General features: G+C 31.8%; 1 protein-coding gene and 1 long non-coding RNA gene across 3 annotated transcripts in view; both read right to left on the reverse strand.

Moving 5' to 3' along the window:
* The window catches only part of LOC139503253 (retinoic acid receptor alpha-like), a 31,232-nt gene extending 28,944 nt beyond the window's left edge, over positions 1 to 2,288 (reverse strand). The window contains exons 1-2 of one of the 2 annotated variants that reach the window (XM_071293015.1): positions 2,245 to 2,288; positions 661 to 782 (exon numbers count right to left, since the gene is read on the reverse strand). In XM_071293015.1, the coding sequence (XP_071149116.1) occupies positions 661 to 751 (91 nt within the window). In that variant the 5' untranslated portion in view covers positions 752 to 782; positions 2,245 to 2,288. The remainder of the gene's footprint in view (positions 1 to 660; positions 783 to 2,244) is intronic. The other variant, XM_071293014.1, reaches the window with a different exon arrangement.
* Positions 2,289 to 17,142: 14,854 nt separating this feature from the next.
* The window catches only part of LOC139503254 (uncharacterized), a 45,098-nt gene continuing 40,017 nt past the window's right edge, over positions 17,143 to 22,223 (reverse strand). Inside the window, exon 3 of the long non-coding RNA XR_011659073.1 lies at positions 17,143 to 17,326. This is a non-coding gene — a long non-coding RNA (uncharacterized lncRNA). The remainder of the gene's footprint in view (positions 17,327 to 22,223) is intronic.

Here is a 22,223-nt window from a genome sequence, read left to right on the forward strand (position 1 = left end):
ATATTTTGATTATCGCCTCTAACTACCATGACTTAAGCCCAAGTCTGCTCATGGGTTATATTTTGATTATCGCCTCTAACTACCATGACTTAATCTGAAGACCTGAAGCATTGGCCTGCTTGTGAATCAATTTTGATCTTGGCTTCTTCTTACCATGACCTAAGCTCAGGGTCTGAAGCATGGGGTCTGCTCACGGGTCATATTTTAATCCTGGCACATATTTACCATGACTTAAGCTCAAGGTCTGATGTATGATCTGCTCATGTGTCATGTTTTGATATCCAGGCTCATACTTACCATGACTTAAGCTGAAGTCATATTTTGATCCTGGCGGTCTGAAGCACTGTCTGGATCTGCTCATGGGTCATACTTTGATCCTGACCCATACTTCCAAAGACTTAAGCCCTGGGTCTGAAGCAGGGTCTGCTCATTGGTCATATTTTGATCCAGGCCCATACTTACCATGACTGAAGCTCAGGGTATGAAGCAGGATCTGCTCATGGGTCGTATATTTATCCTACCCCATACTTACAATGACTTAAGCTCAGGGTCTGAAGCAGGGTCTGTTCATAGGACCTATCTTGATCTTGGACTATAATATCCATGACTTAAGCTCAGGGTCTACTCATGGGTCATATTTTGATTCTTGACCATACTTACCATGACCTAAGCTGAGGGTCTGAAGCAGGGTCTGCTCATGGGTCATATTTTGATCCTGACCCATACTGTGATTCATGTTTAACACTAACATTCAACTAGATGAGTGGACTGTCACCATATTACTGCAAATTAATAAAAGAATATTCAGCATTCAAGAAAGTAAAATTTATATGTCACAAATAAGTTGATGGGATAAAATGTCTTAGTAACTCTAAGCCTTATTTTGTCTTTTTTTATATAATTTCCTCATTAGAAAGTTGGTTTTCCTGTTTGAATTTGCTTTCCACTTATCTAAAATAAGTCATTTTGGGGTCCTTTATAGCTTGCTGTTTGGTGTGAGTCAAGGCGCCATACTGAAGACTGTACTTTGACCTATAATTACCGTAATTGTTACTTTTTACACATTGTTACTTGGATGGAGAGTTGTCTCAATTGGCACTCATACCACATTTTCTTTTTCTATGTACATGTACTTTATTGCAAGTCAATCTGACCACAAAATCTTGGTAAACTACTTTAACCAAAATCTTAAGCCTGATATGCACTGCATGATCAATGAGTTCTCTTAGTCTAAGCTTAGACCAGCCAATGACCATATGGAATGGGTTTTTCTTATTGTTGAAGGCCTTTAGGTTGCCTAAAATTGCTTACATCTATATTGAACTTTGGTGGATAGTTGTATTAATGAGCAATCTTACAACATCTCTTTATTTTTTTTATTAAATGTTATCTATAGTTAAACTAGTTTTTTGTACTCATTTTGCTGTCCTTGTAATCCTGTGATTGTATTAGTCACAGAACAAAACCATTTTGATGTCTGACATAAACTACTACCATATGTTACATCTATAAAGAGGCATTTTAACATAAATAGTAACTAAAAGCTGATACTATAATACTGTAAATTTTAGTTTTAGTGATATTCAGAAAAATTCTGTTTGATTCATATAAAAGGTTCCAAAATGTGAGTTTTAATTATTGCAATTATTGCCCTGTCGCATTTTTCGCCACAATTTTTCTGAATTTAAAAATTTAATAATCCGAGATTAATTTTGAAGTATTATTATCCAAATAACTACAATCATACATGAGATATAATATAGAATTACTTACGTTTTAATATGTAATATTACCAAATACTTATATAATAATATGTATAACTATATTACTATATGTCTGAGTTTGTAATTAATCAGACCATGCAAGGATATATTTAATCCTCTTAAGCCAAAACTGTAAACGGCATTCCGTTTTTGAGTCTATGATCTTAAAATAGCAGTTATTTTGTATTCGTTCAATATCAATTTTAATCAGACCATGCAAGGATATATTTAATCCTCTTTTGCCAAAACTGTAAACGGCATTCTGATTTTGAGTCTATGATCTTAAAATAGCAGTTATTTTTTATTCAGTATCAATTTGTTGTATTACCACAAGCAACAGTAAATAGCTCTATTGGATGAAAATATTCCTGAACGTTTCAAATTGCAATAAAACGTTTCAAATTGCAATAAACGCAACACTAGAATAACATCTTTAAAGAAATAATCCTGTCTATAAATAACCCTTCTACAATATTTTTACCTTTGGATATAATCTTCTTATTTTCGTAAATCTTTATTAGAAATCTGAAAGTGAAAAATACAAAACTGTTTAAAATTTTACTTCTTATAAATCTTTAAAAAAAACGAAAAAACAGTAGTATTGTTAGTGTGAACAAACATATACATCAAAATTCAATTTTTCAACAAACTTATTTTTATGTTAATATCAAAATAAAATGGGGTATGCTAATGAGACAACTCTCCACCAAGACTACATATTCAGATATCAAAGGCCCGAAAATAACAAATGTAAACAATTAAAAGCAGAAAACTTAAGACCTGATTTATGTAAAAAAAGAATGAAAGAACACAAAAGTGATATACATCAACAAACGACAACCACTGATATTTTATACTGCTGTATTTCAATATGACGCATATATATCCTCAAAACTTTTCAACTTTGCAACTTTTCAACTTATATTTAAATGTCTGGGTAAATTTTCTGATAATTGTCGGCTAAATGTCATCTTGAATTCAAATACCAACCAAATTGCACCAGAACAAGCAGGGATCAAGACTTTTGTTTCCTTAATAAAAGATGAAATACCCTCATTTGAACATTTTTCTAGTCTAAGAGAGGAAGGAACAAAATCTGCCTCTTCACTAAAAAAAAAACCACCCTCATAAATAATTTTTTACTTCACTTCAACCTTTGAATTGTTTTGATAGTATTTTTTTAAAAAAATCACTCGATCAGTATTGCAATTTTAACCAAGATCTTACTATACAAATCCTTGTTTTAACAGAGTGAAAAAGACATCATACCTGGCCATTAAGATAGTTGTTTTAACTTAAATAAAATCCATGTACATCATTATGAAATTATATCTCTTTCAGCTAAAAATGTAACTATATATACCGGTATATATGTAGGACTCTAAAGTGCGATGGTACTCTAAAGTGCGATGGTCACGCTAAAGTGCGATGGTCTACGCTAAAGTACGATGGTGTATCACGCTAAAGTGCGACGGCTGTTTGTTCGCTAAAGAACGATTATTTATCACGCTAAAGTGCGATGGACCAAAAGGGTAATGTTTAAAGGGCTAAAAGCTTTAAAGAACACGGATGTAATGATAAATAGCCTTTAAGGAAAAGCTAGTATGATAAGGTTTAATAACATACATGCTAGGCTTTATAATTACCGGAAGGCATAACTAATTGTTTCTAAATTAAGAAGAACGACCACATAATAATTGCTAAAATGCTAGTTTAGGTGTGACAAAAATCAATATATCCTGTATATGATAAACAAAAATTTAATTCGGGCATATCAAATATTTGGATAATTGGCGTAACTTGACGTTCACACAGTATATATATCACTAATGTCAAATCTCCCCTTGAAGTTGTCACTGTAAATTACAAATACAAATCCTTCATTTTGAAACATTTATTTGTTTAAAACATTCCTAATTTAAGTGAGAGAGAAATGCAATGTTCTCCGAGCTTTCATCTTTTTTCGCAATTGGTAGTAGTTTATCAAATATTCTACATTTTTCTTTCGGCATGTTCATTTTTTGTTTGTATATAAATAACTGTTCACGTCATAATCCATAGTACGTTTATTACGTCTATACTTTCGCGGACCATCGCACTTTAGCGTATGGAGGAATCGCACTTTAGCGTAGACCATCGCACTTTAGCGTCCCCATCGCACTTTAGCGTCCCCATCGCACTTTAGAGTCCTACATATATACTGTAAAACTTGATAAAAAACTTTGATTGGAAAAACTAAGCATCTGGCATAATCTCCCCCACAGAGGAGGTATAAAAGATTAGTAGTAGGTATTCATTTTTCATGAAGTGTAAGAAAAAAGTGTTTTCTATTAGGATATGATTGCTTGTATACCTTGACTAATGACAGTTATCTTATTATGAGAACAGATATAAACAAGTGAAACTGCGAGCTACTGCTCACTGATGATACCCCCGCCGCAAGTGGATAATATTAATAGTGTAAAAATATGCAAGTGTTCGGTAAACAGGAAGTTGTCGAGTGATGAATCTGAAAACGCATCACACGGTATAGCTGACTTATATAAATCCTGAAACCAAATTTCAGAAATCATTGTATTGTAGTTCCTGAGAAAAATGTGACGAAAATTTTCAACTTGGCTATCATGTGTAAAATCATACAAGTGTTCGGTAAACAGGAAGTTGTCGAGTGATGAATCTGAAAACGCATCACACTGTATAGCTGACTTATATAAATCCTGAAACCAAATTTCAGAAATCCTTGTATTTTAGTTCCTGAGAAAAATGTGACGAAAATTTTCAACTTGGCTATCATGTGTAAAATCAGACAAGTGTTCAGTAAACAGGAAGTTGTCAAGTGATGAATCTGAAAACGCATCACACAGTATGGCTGTAATATATAAATGTTGATACCAAATTACAGAAAGGGTGGATGTGTAGTTCCTGAGAAAAATGTGAAGAAAGTTTCATGGGACGGACTGACTGACGGACGGACTGATGGACGGACTGACGGACGGACAGACAGAGGTAAAACAGTATACCCCCCTTTTTTTAAAGCGGGGGTATAATGAAGTACAGACTCAATATCATTTCACTTATTAAGACAAACAAACAGGAGTTATCTCCCATTTCTATTGGGATGAAAAAACAGGAGTTATCTCCCATTTTTATTGGGCCTCACAAACAAAAGTTATCTCCCATTTTTAATGGTCTAACAAACTGAAAATATCTCCCATTTTTATTGGTCTAAAAAACAAAAGTTATCTCCTAGTTTTATTGGTCTGACAAAAAGAGTTATCTCCCATTTTCATTAGTCTAACAAACAGGAGTTAGCTTCCATGTCTGAATATAATACATTCTTGTACCTGTACTTATTGGAAAATCAAGAATATAAAGATTACAAAAAGCAACAAAACTAGAAATTTATCCCGATCATTAGAATTCATGACTTTAAATAAAAAACGAAACTTCGTTTATTGGCTACAAACCAGTTTTGTAGCCAGTTTCTAAAAAGAAGCTACAAATTTCATTATGTGCTTTATTTAAAAAAGCCTAAAACACATTTAAGTGATCGCTAAATTGATCTTGGAAAAGTTTCAAATGGATTTTGTAGCACATTATTTAAGCTTTAGGGACATCTTGGAATCTATAGATTGAGACATGAATTTCATAAATGGCTATTATGTGATATCCATCATCTTCTGAGTTCATGCACTAGACAAGAATTATACATTTTGTTTTCTTTTTTACATGCACCCCACAAAAATAATTTTTTGTCATCACATGAAAAGTGGTATAATCCACCAAAAACTAATAAATATACAGTTATCCATGTATCTTCATACATACATTGATTCCGGTCCTTAATTAAGATAGTATTCCATCATGATTTTTTTTTTACCAGGCACTATGTATACTTAAAATTCAATTTAAATTCCTGAGTAACAGGCTCCATTTATCAAGAATGTTTGTTATTTGGCAATGTTGTTTTAGATAATAACAGTTTTGGCAGATGGTATAAATATTCTAATAGATTACTAACTCTATCAATAAGTTGATTGACATGTTTGTCAAATTTCCAACTGAGTTAACCCCCCTTTATCTGAAGTGGAATGACCACTGAGTTTAAACACCTATATCAATTGACCCCATCATGAAACTAGGTCAGTTTCAATGACAATCATGAGTGTCCACTCAACTTCCTGGTTGGAAAGTCAAAGTTCAAGGAATCTGATAACAATATAACAGTATATATACTATTATATATCAGGCAAAGTTGACCTTAAATGAATTGGCTATTTATATGTCCCTTATGCTCACTTATATCACTGGCTGTCAAATGCATTTCTGATAAATGTTATTCCTAAAAGTTTTGTATTTGGACGCACAAAACTTATGATGAGTTCACACGCATTAACTAATTCAAATTAGTTTAATTCACATTCAAAACGTTTTTCTTCCTAACGTCATTCTAATTCGAATTACAATGCGCGTCAAATTCACTTTACTGTCCAAACGACGTTACCTTTAAGTTCGTATTAAAAAAAAAACGTATTTTTAATGCGAATTGGATAATTCGAATTAATCAATTCGATTTAAAAAAGAAGAGTGTGTGAACGCGATTTGTGAATTCGATTTGCATTCAATTAGAATTAAATGTACGTGTGAACGAGGCATTATATTTTGTTATTTTCATATATCATATAAAGAATCTTATTTCCAATCGAGACCAAATTATTTGCAACATCAGTACATGTACAATAATTATTACGGTACTTGTACTTTTTTTTGCGAATTCATAATTATTGCCTTTTTGTTGAAAGGTTTGAGTTAGATCTGCCAATATTTGTTTTTCCCTCAGCTGGTGGCAGCATTATAGCCTGCACTCTTTCCAGCCCCCTACACCCCTCAACTAAATGGCTATATAAAATATACTTTTCGTTAGTTGAGAAATACCTATCCTTGTCAGCTTTATCAAATAAAAAAAACCAAAGTACATGATGTATAATGGCAAGTAGATGGTATACCTTGCAGATCAGCTGTTTTTTGTCTATGGTAAAGAATGAAAATTTGACTAAATAGATATAAGAAGATGGGGTATATGAGTCCCAGTGAGACAACTCTCCATCCAAGTCACTAATACCTTATTGTCACATTAAGTTCTAATTTTATAATATACATCTAAATATGCAACTACTTTATGGCAGATGTTCCTCATGGAACGAAAAAGTCTGTTGTATGGTTTATGTCACATATTTAGACATATATAATATAAACCCCATGAATGTCACTATTGTAATAGATGTCCATTATTTATAATTTTTAATTATAAAATAAGGATAATTTCCTGAAATAAGTGACCAGCTATGAATTCATTGAAAGCTATCATTTTGCATGTTGTATATATTAATAAGTCTGTATCTTAAACCTGATTGACTAGCTCATCAGGGTATACAATTATTCTATGGCTTTTTTGGAGTTATTTCCCCTCATTTGAAATCAAATTTACTTGTTTAGCAGTGAAATACTACAACTCATGCATCTTCAACCATAGTTCAGTTTTTTTTTTTTACTTATTTGGATTAGCATTTAGTATCTATTCAAAATAAACTGTTGTCACACAGATATGTGTTGATTTTTTTGGAAATTTTAGTAGTACAAAGAATTATACAAATGTTTTAATTAATATGGCAATATTTAAACATGTGAGAAAAATACAGACATTCAAAGTCAATGAACAATGACTGACGAATGTGTCTGAAGGTGCAGGGCTCAGCTTTAGTCATGGAAATGAAAATTGCTAATCGGCTTACAAAACTGCATACCAAATACATTTACCATTGACTTTTTATATGTGGCCAACTTATAGACTACAAAACTAATATGCAAAAGTTTCAAAGTCATGGATTTTAATTTTTATGGAGATTTAGTTCCACAAATTTATACACACCATACAATTCATTAGTACATAATTATATATACCAAGCTAAAATCCAAGATGCCTCCAACAGAGGTGTTTTTTTGGGGTGACTGTATGACGCTCAAATATTTATCATAAAACTTGAATCTGAATAAACAGTCAATAGTCTTTCAAAGCATTATTTGTTTTCAAGGCAGGTGCAGGCTTTTCTGAACCCCCAAACACCCCTAGCTATCAGAATGTATTTTATTATGTTTTTTAAAACTTTACTACTTTGTACAAAAAGTTATACACATACACAAAAACATTAAAACACAATCATAATCTTGAAGACAAAATAACAAATGGCAATTTTATCCTTAAAGTAAATGTTTAAATAATCCAATTAAATATTGATTTTACTTACAAATGGTAGCCTTTAACTGTATAAGTTATTTGTACTTATTTTCTTCCCATTATTGGCTTCAACAATTAACATGTGACATTATTTACATCATTTATATAAGCTGTTGGAATGGATTATAATATCACCTGAATTTTAAAACTGACAATTTTGCTAATTCCTTATTTGTTCATGCATAAATTAAATTTCATTGAACATTCTAATTAGATTTTTCATTGGTGTTCATTATTGAGGAAGCTCATATAGAGAAAAGAAGAAGAACAAATCAATAGAATTGAACCAAATGATTTAATTATAACACTTACATAGCTGACAGGTTTTTGACCCTTTTTCTGACAGCTGGACTTGAGATTCAATTTTACCGAATAATTTTGCAATCGAAATTCTTGATTTTCCCATTTTCATTTTAATTTTTAGGTAAAAAAAAGGTATACCTACGTGACCATCGAAAAAAATTTGAAAAGAAACACCACAAAAAGAAGGGACCACCTATCAAGTTTCATTAAAACCTGTTAAAAACTTTTAAGAAAAATTTGTTTTATAATGTTTGTATATAATGTGTCATTGCCTCAAGGCTGAAGGTCACATTTTTAGCTCACCTGGCCCAAAGGGCCAAGTGAGCTTTTCTCAGCACTTGGCGTCCGGCGTCCGTCGTCCGTCGTCTGTCGTCCGTCGTCTGGCGTCGTTAACTTTTACAAAAATCTTCTCCTCTGAAACTACTGGGCCAAATTTAACCAAACTTGGCCACAATCATCATTGGGGTATCTAGTTTAAAAAATGTGTCCGGTGACCCGGTCAACCAACCAAGATGGCCGCCATGGCTAAAAATAGAACATAGGGGTAAAATGCAGTTTTTGGCTTATAACTCAAAAACCAAAGCATTTAGAGCAAATCTGACATGGGGTAAAATTGTTCATCAGGTCAAGATCTATCTGCCCTGAAATTTTCAGATGAATCGGACAACCCGTTGTTGGGTTGCTGCCCCTGAATTGGTAATTTTAAGGAAATTTTACTGTTTTTGGTTATTATCTTGAATATTATTATAGATAGAGATAAACTGTAAACAGCAATAATGTTCAGCAAAGTAAGATCTACAAATAAGTCAACATGACCAAAATGGTCAGTTGACCACTTTAGGAGTTATTGCCCTTTATAGTCAATTTTTAACCATTTTTCGTAAATCTTAGTAATCTTTTAGAAAAATCTTCTCCTCTGAAACTACTGGGCCAAATTTAACCAAACTTTGCCATAATCATCATTGGGGTATCTAGTTTAAAAAATGTGTCCGGTGACCCGGCCAACCAACCAAGATGGCCGCCATGGCTTAAAATAGAACATAGGGGTAAAATGCAGTTTTTTGCTTATAACTCAAAAACCAAAGCATTTAGAGCAAATCTTACAGGGGTAAAATTGTTCATCAGGTCAAGATCTATCTGCCCTGAAATTTTCAGATGAATCAGACATTCCGTTGTTGGGTTGCTGCCCCTGAAATGGTAATTTTAAGGAAATTTTGCTGTTTTTGGTTATTATCTTGAATATTATTATAGAAAGAGATAAACTGTAAACAGCAATAATGTTCAGCAAAGTAAGATCTACAAATAAGTCATCATGACCAAAATGGTCAGTTGACCCCTTTAGGAGTTATTGCCCTTTATAGTCAATTTTTAACCATTTTTCGTAAATCTTAGTAATCTTTTAGAAAAATCTTCTCCTCTGAAACTACTGGGCCAAATTTAACCAAACTTAGCCATAATCATCATTGGGGTATCTAGTTAAAAAAATGTGTCCGGTGACTCGGCCAACAAACCAAGATGGCCGCCATGGCTAAAAATAGAACATGGGGGTAAAATGCAGTTTTTGGCTTATAACTCAAAAACCAAAGCATTTAAGAGCAAATTTGACAGGAAGTAAAATTGTTGATCAGGTCACGATCTATCTGCCCTGGAATTTTCAGATGAATCAGATAATCGGTTGTTAGGTTGCTGCCCCTGAATTGGTAATTTTGAGGAAATTTTGCTGTTTTTTTGTTATCTTGAATATTATTATAGATAGAGATAAACTGTAAACAGCAATAATGTACAGCAAAGTAAGAACTAAAAATAATTCACTATGACCAAAATAGTCAATTGACCCCCTAAGGAGTTATTGCCCTTCATAGTCAATTTTTAACAATTTTCTTAAAATTTGAAGATTTTCAATAACATTTTCCACAGAAAGTACTGTTATAGATAGAGATAATTGTAAGCAGCAAGAATGTTTAGTAAAGTAAGATCTACAAACACATCACCATCACCAAAACACAATTTTGTCATGAATCCATCTGTGTCCATTGTTTAATATTCACATAGACCAAGGTGAGCGACACAGGCTCTTTAGAGCCTCTAGTTTTTTCTGAGATAGGTTTTTAGTCATTGAAATAAACTATTACTTAAAATAATTTTATTCTCTCCTCTACTAGCCCCTCCCCTTTAATTCAATTTTAACCACATTTAAGACCTTCAGTCAAAGTAAGCAGGAATTTTTATAATTTCTATGAGTGACCATTAAGTTGTTATTTTTCTTAAGCTTTTTAGGAAATTTTTTTATTTATCCTCACAAATAATAATGATGCCATTTTCCTTTTTTTATATACTGGGAAATTCAGGTGACAATCTTCATGGATTGAGGTAAAGTTTAACTTTAATTCATGTATTTCTAATTTTTGGTTTTACCCTAATTTGCATACAAGATGACAGAAAACTTTTACTACTTTGAACATTGAAATTCCTGTTTCACGTAAACTTACAAAATCCATAAAAGTCAGTATTCCTCAAATAACATTGAATCTATGAATCTAACATAAATAGACTGTGATTCTTGTACTTAATTATCAGTTAGACAGGCTATTTTTAAAAAAATTTACAAATATAATCCAAGCAAAATGTATTACTCAATTGATCTATTCTATTTTTATTTTATAAATAGCTATAAAGGAAGCTTAATGTATTGTTTTAACACTATGAAAATATCTTAAGTTGGCATATATATAAACAAAGAAAGTATTGCTGTAAGTTTGTTAATGTCTAATTAATTTTAGGTTCACCAATGTGGCTGTCAACTAATTTCAGTAAGGGAATTATTCTCCGAGGAATTATTTCACAACTTTAATTTGAGAAAGAAAAATATGTGAATTTCATGTTGGAAAATATCTAAAATTTACAATCTTGTCTTTGATATGAGGGTCTGGGAAAGGGTCCTCCAAATTCTATATTCTTTAATAATGTTTTAGCTATTATTATGTTCTGTAAATCAACTTATTTTCGTGGATAATTAATTTGGCATTTAGCCCTTACTAGCTTTTTTCAGAGCGATTTTAAGTTTCCCTATTTTCAAATTTGCTTGAGGTAGTTAAATGATGGATGATCTAGGCTTTTCATATTTGTGCTATTATTTTTCTATGTGCAAAAGAAGCATTGGATTTTAAAAAAAAGTTGTTTTACACTACAGTATAATATGCTTTATTGTTTTGGCCCATTTTTTTGTAGTATTAGCCCATTATATCTGATTATTACTCAATCTGCCAATTTTAAGTTAACCCATCTAAACATACCCTCATGAATAAATAACTATAAAGAACTAATGCAAAAATAAGTAGAGTAGGGCTTAAAATGCAAAATTAATGGGTTTCACATTTATAAGTCAGCAACCTATCATTGAAGACATCATGGCAAAAATCAATAATTTGTATACCTTTTCAAATTAAAATATGTTTTCCCCCTAACCTTTACATTACTAAGTGCATCCTTTTTTACCACTCCCCTGACCATAGATAGCCTTGAGCATATGACATATCTGCACCAAAAAGCAGCAAGTTATATCTTTGAGGTCAAGAATTGATGACACATCAGATACGGACATCAACCCAGGATATCAACCCACCTATACAATTACCAACTTAAAGGAGTGATATTTATATAACTCTGCAGTTATTATACTTTCATGACTTTTAAGGTGTGCACTTATTCTAAGGATGACTTTTGAAGGTGTGAACTTATGCCATCATCAGACCGGAAAACAAGGTGTGAAATTATTCTTGAGTAATATTTTATGACTTTTAAAGGTCTGTGGTCTGACACCGACTTCATGACTTTTCTAGGTCAGCATTCATATTTTCATGACTTTTAAAAGTGTGAGCTTATTCTGTGGTAACGCCAAACCGAGAAGTTTTTTTTAAGACTTTTAAAGGTCTGTGGTGTGATACTTTCATGACTTTTAAAAGTGTGATTATTTATACTCTGTGGTGATGTGGAAAATCAATCACAGCCACTTTTATACAAGATTTGGATACTTTTTTATTATTGTTTGCACTAAAAATTCCAATTTATATTATTTTGAAAAACTAAGGATTTTCTTATCCCAGGAATAGATTACCTTAGCCGTATTTGGCACAACCTTTAGAAATTTACAGTCCTCAATGCTCTTCAACTTGTTTGGCTTTACCACTATTTTCATCTGAGCGTCACTGATGAGTCTTATGTAGACGAAACGCGTGTCTGACGTATCAAATTATAATCCTGGTACCTTTGATAACTAACTATACCACATAATTAACATGACTTAATAATGCTCGTCATATTTTATTATTTGGGTGAAATTATCAACTCTGATAGTTCATACAATCCTGTTCTTCGTCCAGAACCTGCATGAAATATTTGTCACTGGATGTTAAACAACCAACAACCAATCAATCAGATTTTACTATGAATAGCAAACTGATTGATTGTATCAGAGTTAAACAATTCATAAGAGGAGGGAGGCCTTTTCTTGTGCAAGTAATCATATGTGAGTTAACCGATGTGTTACAGCTTAAAAAAATTCCTCCCCAAAAAATATTTTTTCTCTGAATGTATTCAAATTCTCACAAAATCACTTGATTTTAAATTTCATTTATTTCTATCTTTTGCCCCATCCAATTGACTTCAGATTATTAAATCACAGATGTGAGGTAAACAAAAAATTCAGCTTTAAGGTGGTACCTAACAATACAGGGAGATAACTCTGTAAAATTAGCAAAATGTTTTAATTACGTTGTGTTGTTAAGGGAATATTAAGCTTTTCAATAATCAAAATAAGTGTTTGTCAAACTGCTATATTACCAGCGTAATTTTTCTGATTAAATGATTGGTTCAAATTTTTAAAAAAAATTATATTTTTTGTCAAAGGGTCAAAGTAAATTACTTTGTCAAATTTTTAAGAAAATTAAACGAGCCAAATTAATTTTAGTTAAGGTGTTGGGTACCACCTTAATAAGTCTATAATCCTTTAAAAAAATCACACATGTTTATAGGTGCATCAATTAGTAATGTAGTTTTTTTAAGCAAAATTTAATTTCTATGGAATATTTTTTGATTTCTGAATCAATTTCATGATTACCAGTACACTAAGGTCAATTCCCCTCAGGATTTCCACTATTTGATACATTTCTCAGTATAAAGAACAAAGCTTTCTGATCAGGATTTTAATCGACAACTAATTTGCATTATTAAAATTGAGAATGGAAATGGGGAATGTGTCAAAGAGACAACAACCCGACCATGGAAAAGACAACTGAGCAGAAGGTCCCCAACAGGTCTTCAATGTAGCGAGAAATTCCCACACCCGGTGGCGTCCTTCAGCTGGCCCCTAAACAAATATATATACTTGTTCAGTGATAATGAACGCCATTTTAAACTCCAAATTGTACACAAGAAACTAAAATTAAAAATTATACAAGACTAACAAAGGCCATATTAGTTTGATTAATACTTATATTTAATCTTAACATAATTCTTGATAGAGACATACTAGCTTTATATAGGATGTGACCATAATTAGTGTGTAACCTTAGCAACGAAAACACAATTAAATGGACTTGATTTTCAAGTCTCTAATTAAACTGAAATTCAATATAGTTAGGTCAACTGTTTGATGTGCTATTGTAAATAGCGAAGAATTTTAAAAATTTATCTCATTAAAGAGCATTCATATAAATGACTCGCATTTCAATAAGTTGTGAAAATTGTGTTAGACATTTAATAGAGGTATTGTCCAAACAGCCATGACCCAACTCTGGTCGTTGGGAGAAATTGAACAGAACTTTTGTCATTAAATCAACCGTTTAAATATTTTACTTTTTCTAATGTTCTGCGCCCACTAGATCTTCTCCAATTCGGTGGACATCATACAATAAAACAGTGTCAACTTCTAACCATAGTTATACTTAATACGTAAGAGCTTTAAATGAATATAATTTAATGTTTCTTTATCACACTTATATAATGAAAAAGCTCTTTTAAAATAAATTAAAAATTTAAAAACAATTAAAAATATTAACCCCATCCAACAAATGTTAATTTATATTACACAATTCTTAACTGGAACTTTTATAAGCCATTTGTGACTGAAAGAACAGTACTTTGAATTGCAAAAATGAGGTCTACTTCAGCCTAAAAAAGCTAATGATATTTCCTTAACAAAATTAAGAACTTGATTAAAATTTCAACATGTTTACAGAGTTATCATGTACCACCTTAAGAAACATGAACAAAACATGAACACAACTCTCTATAAAATCTCATAAATGACTATTTTAGCACACCAGAATGTGTACTTTATATAATTTCAATATCTTTATCAAATACCCAAACCATGGTAAAGTTGATGTGGTTTAAAAGAAAACAACTTACTGTTTACAAAATGTCTAGCTCTAAAAATAGTCCTTAGCTTTCTATACAATGTGCCTTGACACTGTGAATCAATAAATACATGATATTTGATGAACCCTAAGAAGTACATAAACTTAACATACCCTTGGCCAGATGTTTGACTGATTTTTTTAAACAGTCAAGAAAAAAAATTAGGATGTCTATGAAAAATAATGGCCTTCATGCGACATCCTCACAGCTTTTTTCCTGTTTGATCCTAGTTCAGAAAAAAAAATAAGAATGTTAGGGACAAAAATGTCCTTATAATAATGTAACATCTTTACAAAATGTTTTTCTGTTTGATTCAAGTTCATGAATAAAAATGAACATTTCCAGTGAAAATAATGTCCTTAATGTAACATCAGTGTAGTATTTTTTCTGTTTGATCTGAGTTCAAGAAAAAAAGTTTAGGTGTCCAGAACAAAAATATTGTCATTGGACGTGTTTATGTGAGTTGATGAAATTTTTTCCATCTTCTTTTAAGCGCAAAAAATGTCTTCGTGACATCTTTTTACCGATTTTTTTCTGTTTGGTCAGAGTTCAAGAAAAAAAGTTAACGTGTCCAGTAAAAAAATAGTCCTTTGTGACATTCTTTTATTGATTCTACTTTTCCTATAATGTATATAATCACATGGGTGATCAAATTGATGGACAGACATTTATTACTATACATATGATATCAATATTAATCATTACTTAAGTTTACTGTTACAAAGTTCAACTCATTCTTGGGCCAGCTGAAGGACACCTACGGGTGCGGGAATTCTCGCTACATTGAAGACCCATTGGTGGCCTTCGGCTGTTGTCTGCTCTATGGTCGGGTTGTTGTCGCTTTGACACATTCCCCATTTTTCTCAATTTTATTGTATTATATTTGCGGCAAAAGATCAAACTGTGCTGTCTGTTAAATTATTTGTCCTTTTTTCTTGCTATTTATATATATTTGAACTTTTGTGCCAAAGAGACAACAACCCAACCAAAGAGCAGAAAACAACACAACTTCTGCCACTGATGCCACGTCTTCGACACATCAAGAAAATACTGCACTGAAGCAGACTAGCTTTTATAAGTATAATAAAATTGAGAATGGAAATGGGGAATGTGCCAAAGAGACAACAACCCGACCATAGAAAAAAACAACAGCAGAAGGTCACCAACAGGTCTTCAATGTAGCGAGAAATTCTCGCATCCGGAGGCGTCCTTTAGCTGTATTTATATGCTTCCAGGAACATTTTATTGTTATGTTCATTTGTGTAAATTTGACACACCCCTTATAATACAGCATATCTAAAACACAATTTGACAAACCATATAAAGATGTAGAATTTCGGCAATAAAATGCATTAGTCAAATCATTTCATACTATGCATGGCTTAAATTAAGAAAAGATAAATAGTCAATTCAAATTCCATAAAACACTACACAGGCACTGAAGATTGGAAACTCACACTCCTAACAGCTAAGGGGTAAAACAGATCCGACTCTACTTATTGGGGTACCAAACACTTTGACTAAAATAGATTTGACTTGTTTAATTTCTGTAAACTTTTAACACAATACTTTTGATGACCTGTTGATAAAAATATATGATTTTCATGACATCTTTTTACCCATTTTTTTCTGTTTGGTCAGAGTTCAAGAAAAAAAGTAACCATGTCCAGTAAAAAATAGTCCTTTGTGACATTCTTTTATTGATTCTACTTTTCCTATAATGTATATAATCACATAGGTGATCAAAATTGATGGACAGACATTTATTACTATACATATGATATCAATATTAATCATTACTTAAGTTTGCTGTTACAAAGTTCAACTCATTCTTGTATTATATTTGCGGCAAAAGATCAAACTGTGCTGTCTGTTAAATTGTTTGTCCTTTTTTCTTGCTATTTATATATATTTGAACTTTTGTGCCAAAGAGAAAACAACCCAACCAAAGAGCAGAAAAATTGGTTTATTTATACAATAAAAAGTATGTTCCCTATTTGAATTTTGAAAACAAGGACATTTGAACCATTAATACATAAATAAGGCTGTTTGTTTTCTCGTTTGAATTGTTTTATTATAATTGTCATTTTGGGGCCTTTTATAGCTCAGACCACACCCTTATAATGGTCTTTGCTCATTGTTGAAGGCAGTATATGGTGACCTAATTAGTTGTTAAAATCTACTGTAGAATCAATAATATTTGTTGGATACCAATTTTTGTGGATTTCGTGGGTACAGATTAACCATGAAATTAAATGTTCAAAGAATCACAAACTTCCTATATGCTAATTGTATGCAGACTTCAGTGAAACCACAAAATTGAATATCCACGAACATGCAACTTTTCCTTTAACCACGAAATTGGTACCCACGAAAATAAATGAATCCACTGTAAGTCATTTTGGTCTCTTGTGAAGAGTTGTCTCATTGGCAATCATACCACATCTTCTCTTTTTATAATAATCTGTTATCGACAGTGAATAATATATAATATTACTTACATGTAACAGGTCTGTTGTCTTGAAATAAGTATACCGGTATATGCTACCTGTAAAAATATAGATTTATGTAATGGAAGAGAGTCTACTAAATAAGCCAGGATATTGAACCTACCACTAATTATTGATAATACATTGTACTACTGTTACAAATACTTTGTTAAAGAGTTCACTGACCATTTGTACTTTAAGGCCATGAATATGTCATATTTATTATCATGCTTTAACACTGTTTAAAACTGTGATAATCTTTATAAATGACTCAGAAAATGTCATCTGGTCTGAGTGTCAGAATTCAGGAAATTGTTCGTGTTTTTCATGTTTTTTGGTTGATCATTTTATTTTAGACATTTACGATTATAATTGAAATGGTCATGAATATATTTTGTACTTTTTCTTACTTGCAGTCTCAAGGCTAGTGACTTGAAGATTTTGTAAAATGTTTCAAAATGTATTCATACTGGAATCCAGCAAAAACGACCCTCTAATACACTATTAATGCATTGGAAACACCTTCAAACTTTACACAAAACAAACAGTATTTCTGATGTAAATTATTATATGTGGGATATGAAATTTTACTTAGGTTTCTTTGGAAAACATAATCCATGAATTTAAATGTTTAAAAAGATCTGAATTTTTTACGCAGGCTTGATTGCAGATTTTGCCTAATCCCCAAGGATAATTTTTAAACTCAATATTAGTTTACTCAATGCCAACGGTAAATTCAAACTCAACTTGTACGCGGTGCATTTAAGGTAAATTTGCACAATGATAACTTTTAACTCAATGGAATTTATGCTTTTTTCTAACTCATTGTCCATTTACTTAATAGGTAACTTTAAATCAAAGTAAATTTACATAATTATGGTAATACAATCCCAATTTAAATTTACTCAATGGTAATTTTAAACTCCAATTTAAATTTACACAAGGCTGGTTTCAAACTCAATGTAAATCTACAGAGCACTGTTGAATATAATAATTACAAAATATACATGAGTATAGGTATACATAACATCCTAATAATCTTATATTAATAGATTTGACATCTGATGAATTCAAGTGGGTTTTATGCCATGTTGTTTTGATCTTAACATGATGGTCATCACTTAGATTAAATTAGATTCCCTGGAGTAGTATTGCAATTCTTCTTGTAATCGAAAACAATCTACTTCAATCATAGTGAGATATTTTTTCATTGAGAAGAAATATCCCCATCATTTAAGGGGCACAATAGGGTCAAGTTGTAATACTGTAAGTTGAAGTGGAAAAGAAAGTCAGATATGGTTTATATAAATTCATGGACCTTATAATTCCCTAAAACAGGCAGATTTAGGGGATGGGCTAAAAGTGTAACCCAGAGTCCTCTTTAGTGGGAAGATTTGGTTGGTTTTATAGGGAATTACTGAAGCCTGACTGAATAGGGCCCCTCTTTGGTAGTCAGTGGGCTTTATGGAAATTTCTGGATCTGACACTGCTAAAAACATCTGTCAACTAACAAAACGGAAGGATCCATGCTTTTATTGCTGTTCTTCATCTAAAAGTTAATGAGATCTTCAACAAAGGCAAACATTTGCACATCAAGCTGATTTTTAAAGAGTTATCTCCCTATAGTGTAATGTACCACCTTAAAGGGCAAACTAATCTATACTGCACTCAAACATGATATAATTTTTTCATAAACAATTACATATTAAAATAGCTCCACAGGTGTTACTACATTTCTATCTTTAATTCATTCATATGACAAATATATAATATGTATATTTATCATGTATTATATAAGCTTATAAGCAGTTGAAAAAAAATCCAAAGTCTAATTTTTATTAAGTTTAAGTGTTTCAAGGGTCTTATTTGTGAGGTGTTTTTTTTTATATTGAGTCTCCTCATGAACATCCCCATGAGGGACCTCTATATTGCAATCCAAAAACATGTAGAAATGCAGTTCTTCTGATATATTCTTATATATATGGCAAACTTTTATAATAAACAGTGCATTCTGCATTTAATTTTGCAACACATTTTCTTAAGAAGGAACAAAAAACCCCTCACTTCACTATCATAGCTATACTGTGCAACCCATTACAATAAAGCCATCAAAAAGCTATTTTCTAGTTATTGGCTTTCACAATAACAATCACAAAACATAAAGAAATATAATGTGTTTCCCAGCCACACAACCTATTGTTATATAGTACCATCTGTTTATTTAACTAAGGAATTTTGTTGTAAGTCACATTCAGAGTGGTCTGACCTGGTCATTTCTGGTCAGTCACACAATGGGGTACCAGACGGGGGTTCCCACTAACACTTGTGATAAATGTTGGTAAAATATATTAAACAGTGGTTATAACGCTTAGGTCATGGCATTCATAAACAAGTTGTATAGCTCAGCCAGTTGATTAATTGTTCTTTAGAAAGCAATGACTTTAATGTATTTGTTTATTTTTTGTCTTCTGTTTCCTTTATAATATTAATATTTTGACACTTAAACTGACCTTGACTTGTACTGTAATATAGGGTTATTGGATGAATATTATTAGGTGTATACTGCCTCAGTACATTTTTATATTGCATTTAATTTTGTACATGTTACAAGTGCAATAAATATACTTTGGAGGGATAATATTCAATGACTTTAATGGGTTTTTTTTTATTATTATTGTTTTCCATTTCTTTGGTAATATGTTAATGTGACACTTAAGCTGACCTTGACTTGTACTGTAATATAGGGTAATATATTAATGTGACACTTAAACTGACCTTGACACTAAAACTGATCTTGACTTGTACTGTAATATAGGGTGATAATATATGAATATTTTAAAATTGATGAATATTGACTCAGTACATTTAATGGCAATTAATTTTTGCACATGTTACATTAAGTGCAATAAATACTGTTTGGAGGAATAATTTTCACCATTTTGCTTCCAATATTATCCTTTTATTGTATAGTAAAGATTTAATAAAAACTGTTTATTACATATTTTTTCATTGATTGATTTCACTTATTTGAAGATTTTCTGTGCACTTAAGTGCATTATGATATGTTATTAGATAGAAGATGTGGTATGAGTGCCTGGAATGTAACAATTCTTCATCCAAGGTCACAATTTGCAAAAGTAATTAAACCATTATAGGTCTAAGTTCAGTCTTCAACACAGAGTATTGGACTTTAAGCATTAGGTTATGTTCTGTGTTGCTATACCATCATGTTATTTTCTGATGCCAAAACAGACTGCACCGAGTTTTTTTAATCATCACATCTTTCTTTGTTGTGTCTTTTAACTTCCTATACAACTCGGGTGATTTAAAGTTTAATTAATTGTTTTAAGCCAATTAAGAATTTGTCTTTAATGTTTTAACTTTTGAGTCTTCTATTATGACTGGTTCTATAATGTTGAGAATATGTCTGATTTATGAACAAGCTGTAACCATGCATATTTTACCATGGATTGATATTTACTACGATTTCAATGGAATTAAACTTTTGAGACTTTTTAGGTTCATGTACTTGCCCTCAGTCTTTTAAGCTTCAAAAATATAGTTCATAATCATATCTCCCTATTTATGCATATCATAACAAATTTATAGACAACTTTTGGGTGAGTACCCTTTATAATTAGTAATGATTTTTTTTTTAAACCAAATCTAAATTTTAGGTCAAGAACCTTTGAAACTGACTTGTATTTAAAATATTAGGGAGGCTCGTGGGTACAAAAAATTCTGCAAAAAATTAAACATGTGTTTTTTCATTACAAATTTTATTTATTACACAATGAGTTATTACCTTATGATAAGGTACAAAATTCAACCAGAAAAATCGATTCGGTTTGGCCCCAGATGACTTTTAAGATCTTTATATCATTGCAAAAGCTCTAAATTATCTCCCTTTGGTGCAAAAATGCAATTTTTTGGCTTTAAAGTTCAATTATATTTTTTAACTCATCGGTGACCTATACTTTTTATTACTGTTTTCAAATGAGTTGTACATAAACTAAATAACTGTAAAATTCAAGCAATTTCTGTAATTTAGTTCTTTTTTTATTTCGATATTACCTCTATTTCTCCTATAAGTTCAACAGAAAACAAGAGGCTCTCAAGAGCCTGTATCGCTCACTCTGACTCAGCATTTTTTGAAATCATATAATAAAAGATAAAATTTGGCTACAAAGTAATAACACGTGGCCAGCACCTCATAAGGAAAGGAACATTCATGATATGTTTGATTTCATTCAATTCAGTGGTTCTCTGAGTAGAAGGAGACTTTGTATCTTATATTAAACTAAGCCCCCCCCCCCCCCCCCCGCTGCAGGCGGCCATCTTTGATGATGGATCTGCTACAAAGTATCGACACTTGTTCAACATCTCATAAGGAACATTTATGCTATGTTTGGTTTCATTCCATTCAGTGGTTATTTAAAAGAAGAAATTTGTATGTATTTCACATAGGGACTATGTAAACTAATAAGTCCCCCAACTGGCGGCCATCTTGGATCTTGGATCGGAGAACAAAGTTACAACACTTGGTCAGTATCTCATGAGGAACATTCATGCTATGTTTGGTTTCATTCCATTCAGTGGTTCACTAAAAGAAGACATTTGCATGTATTTCCCATAGGGTCCTATGTTAAACTAAGTCCCCCGCTGGCGGCCATCTTGGATGATGCATCGGCTACAAAGCAACAACACTTGGTCAGCACCTCTTAAGGAACATTCATGCTATGTTTGGTTTCATTCCATTCAGTGGTTCTCTAAAAGAAGTCATTTGTATGTATTTCCCATAGGTACGTCCTATTGAACTAATTTAAGTCCCCTGCTGGCAGCCATCTTGGATGATGCATTGGCTACAAAGTAACAACACTTGGTCAGCACCTCATAAGGAACATTCATGCTATGTTTGGTTTCATCCCATTCAGCGGTTCTCTAAAAGAAGTCATT

The sequence above is a fragment of the Mytilus edulis genome, chromosome 14 (genome assembly GCF_963676685.1).
Source record: "Mytilus edulis chromosome 14, xbMytEdul2.2, whole genome shotgun sequence".
NCBI classification, from domain to species: Eukaryota; Metazoa; Mollusca; class Bivalvia; order Mytilida; family Mytilidae; genus Mytilus; species Mytilus edulis.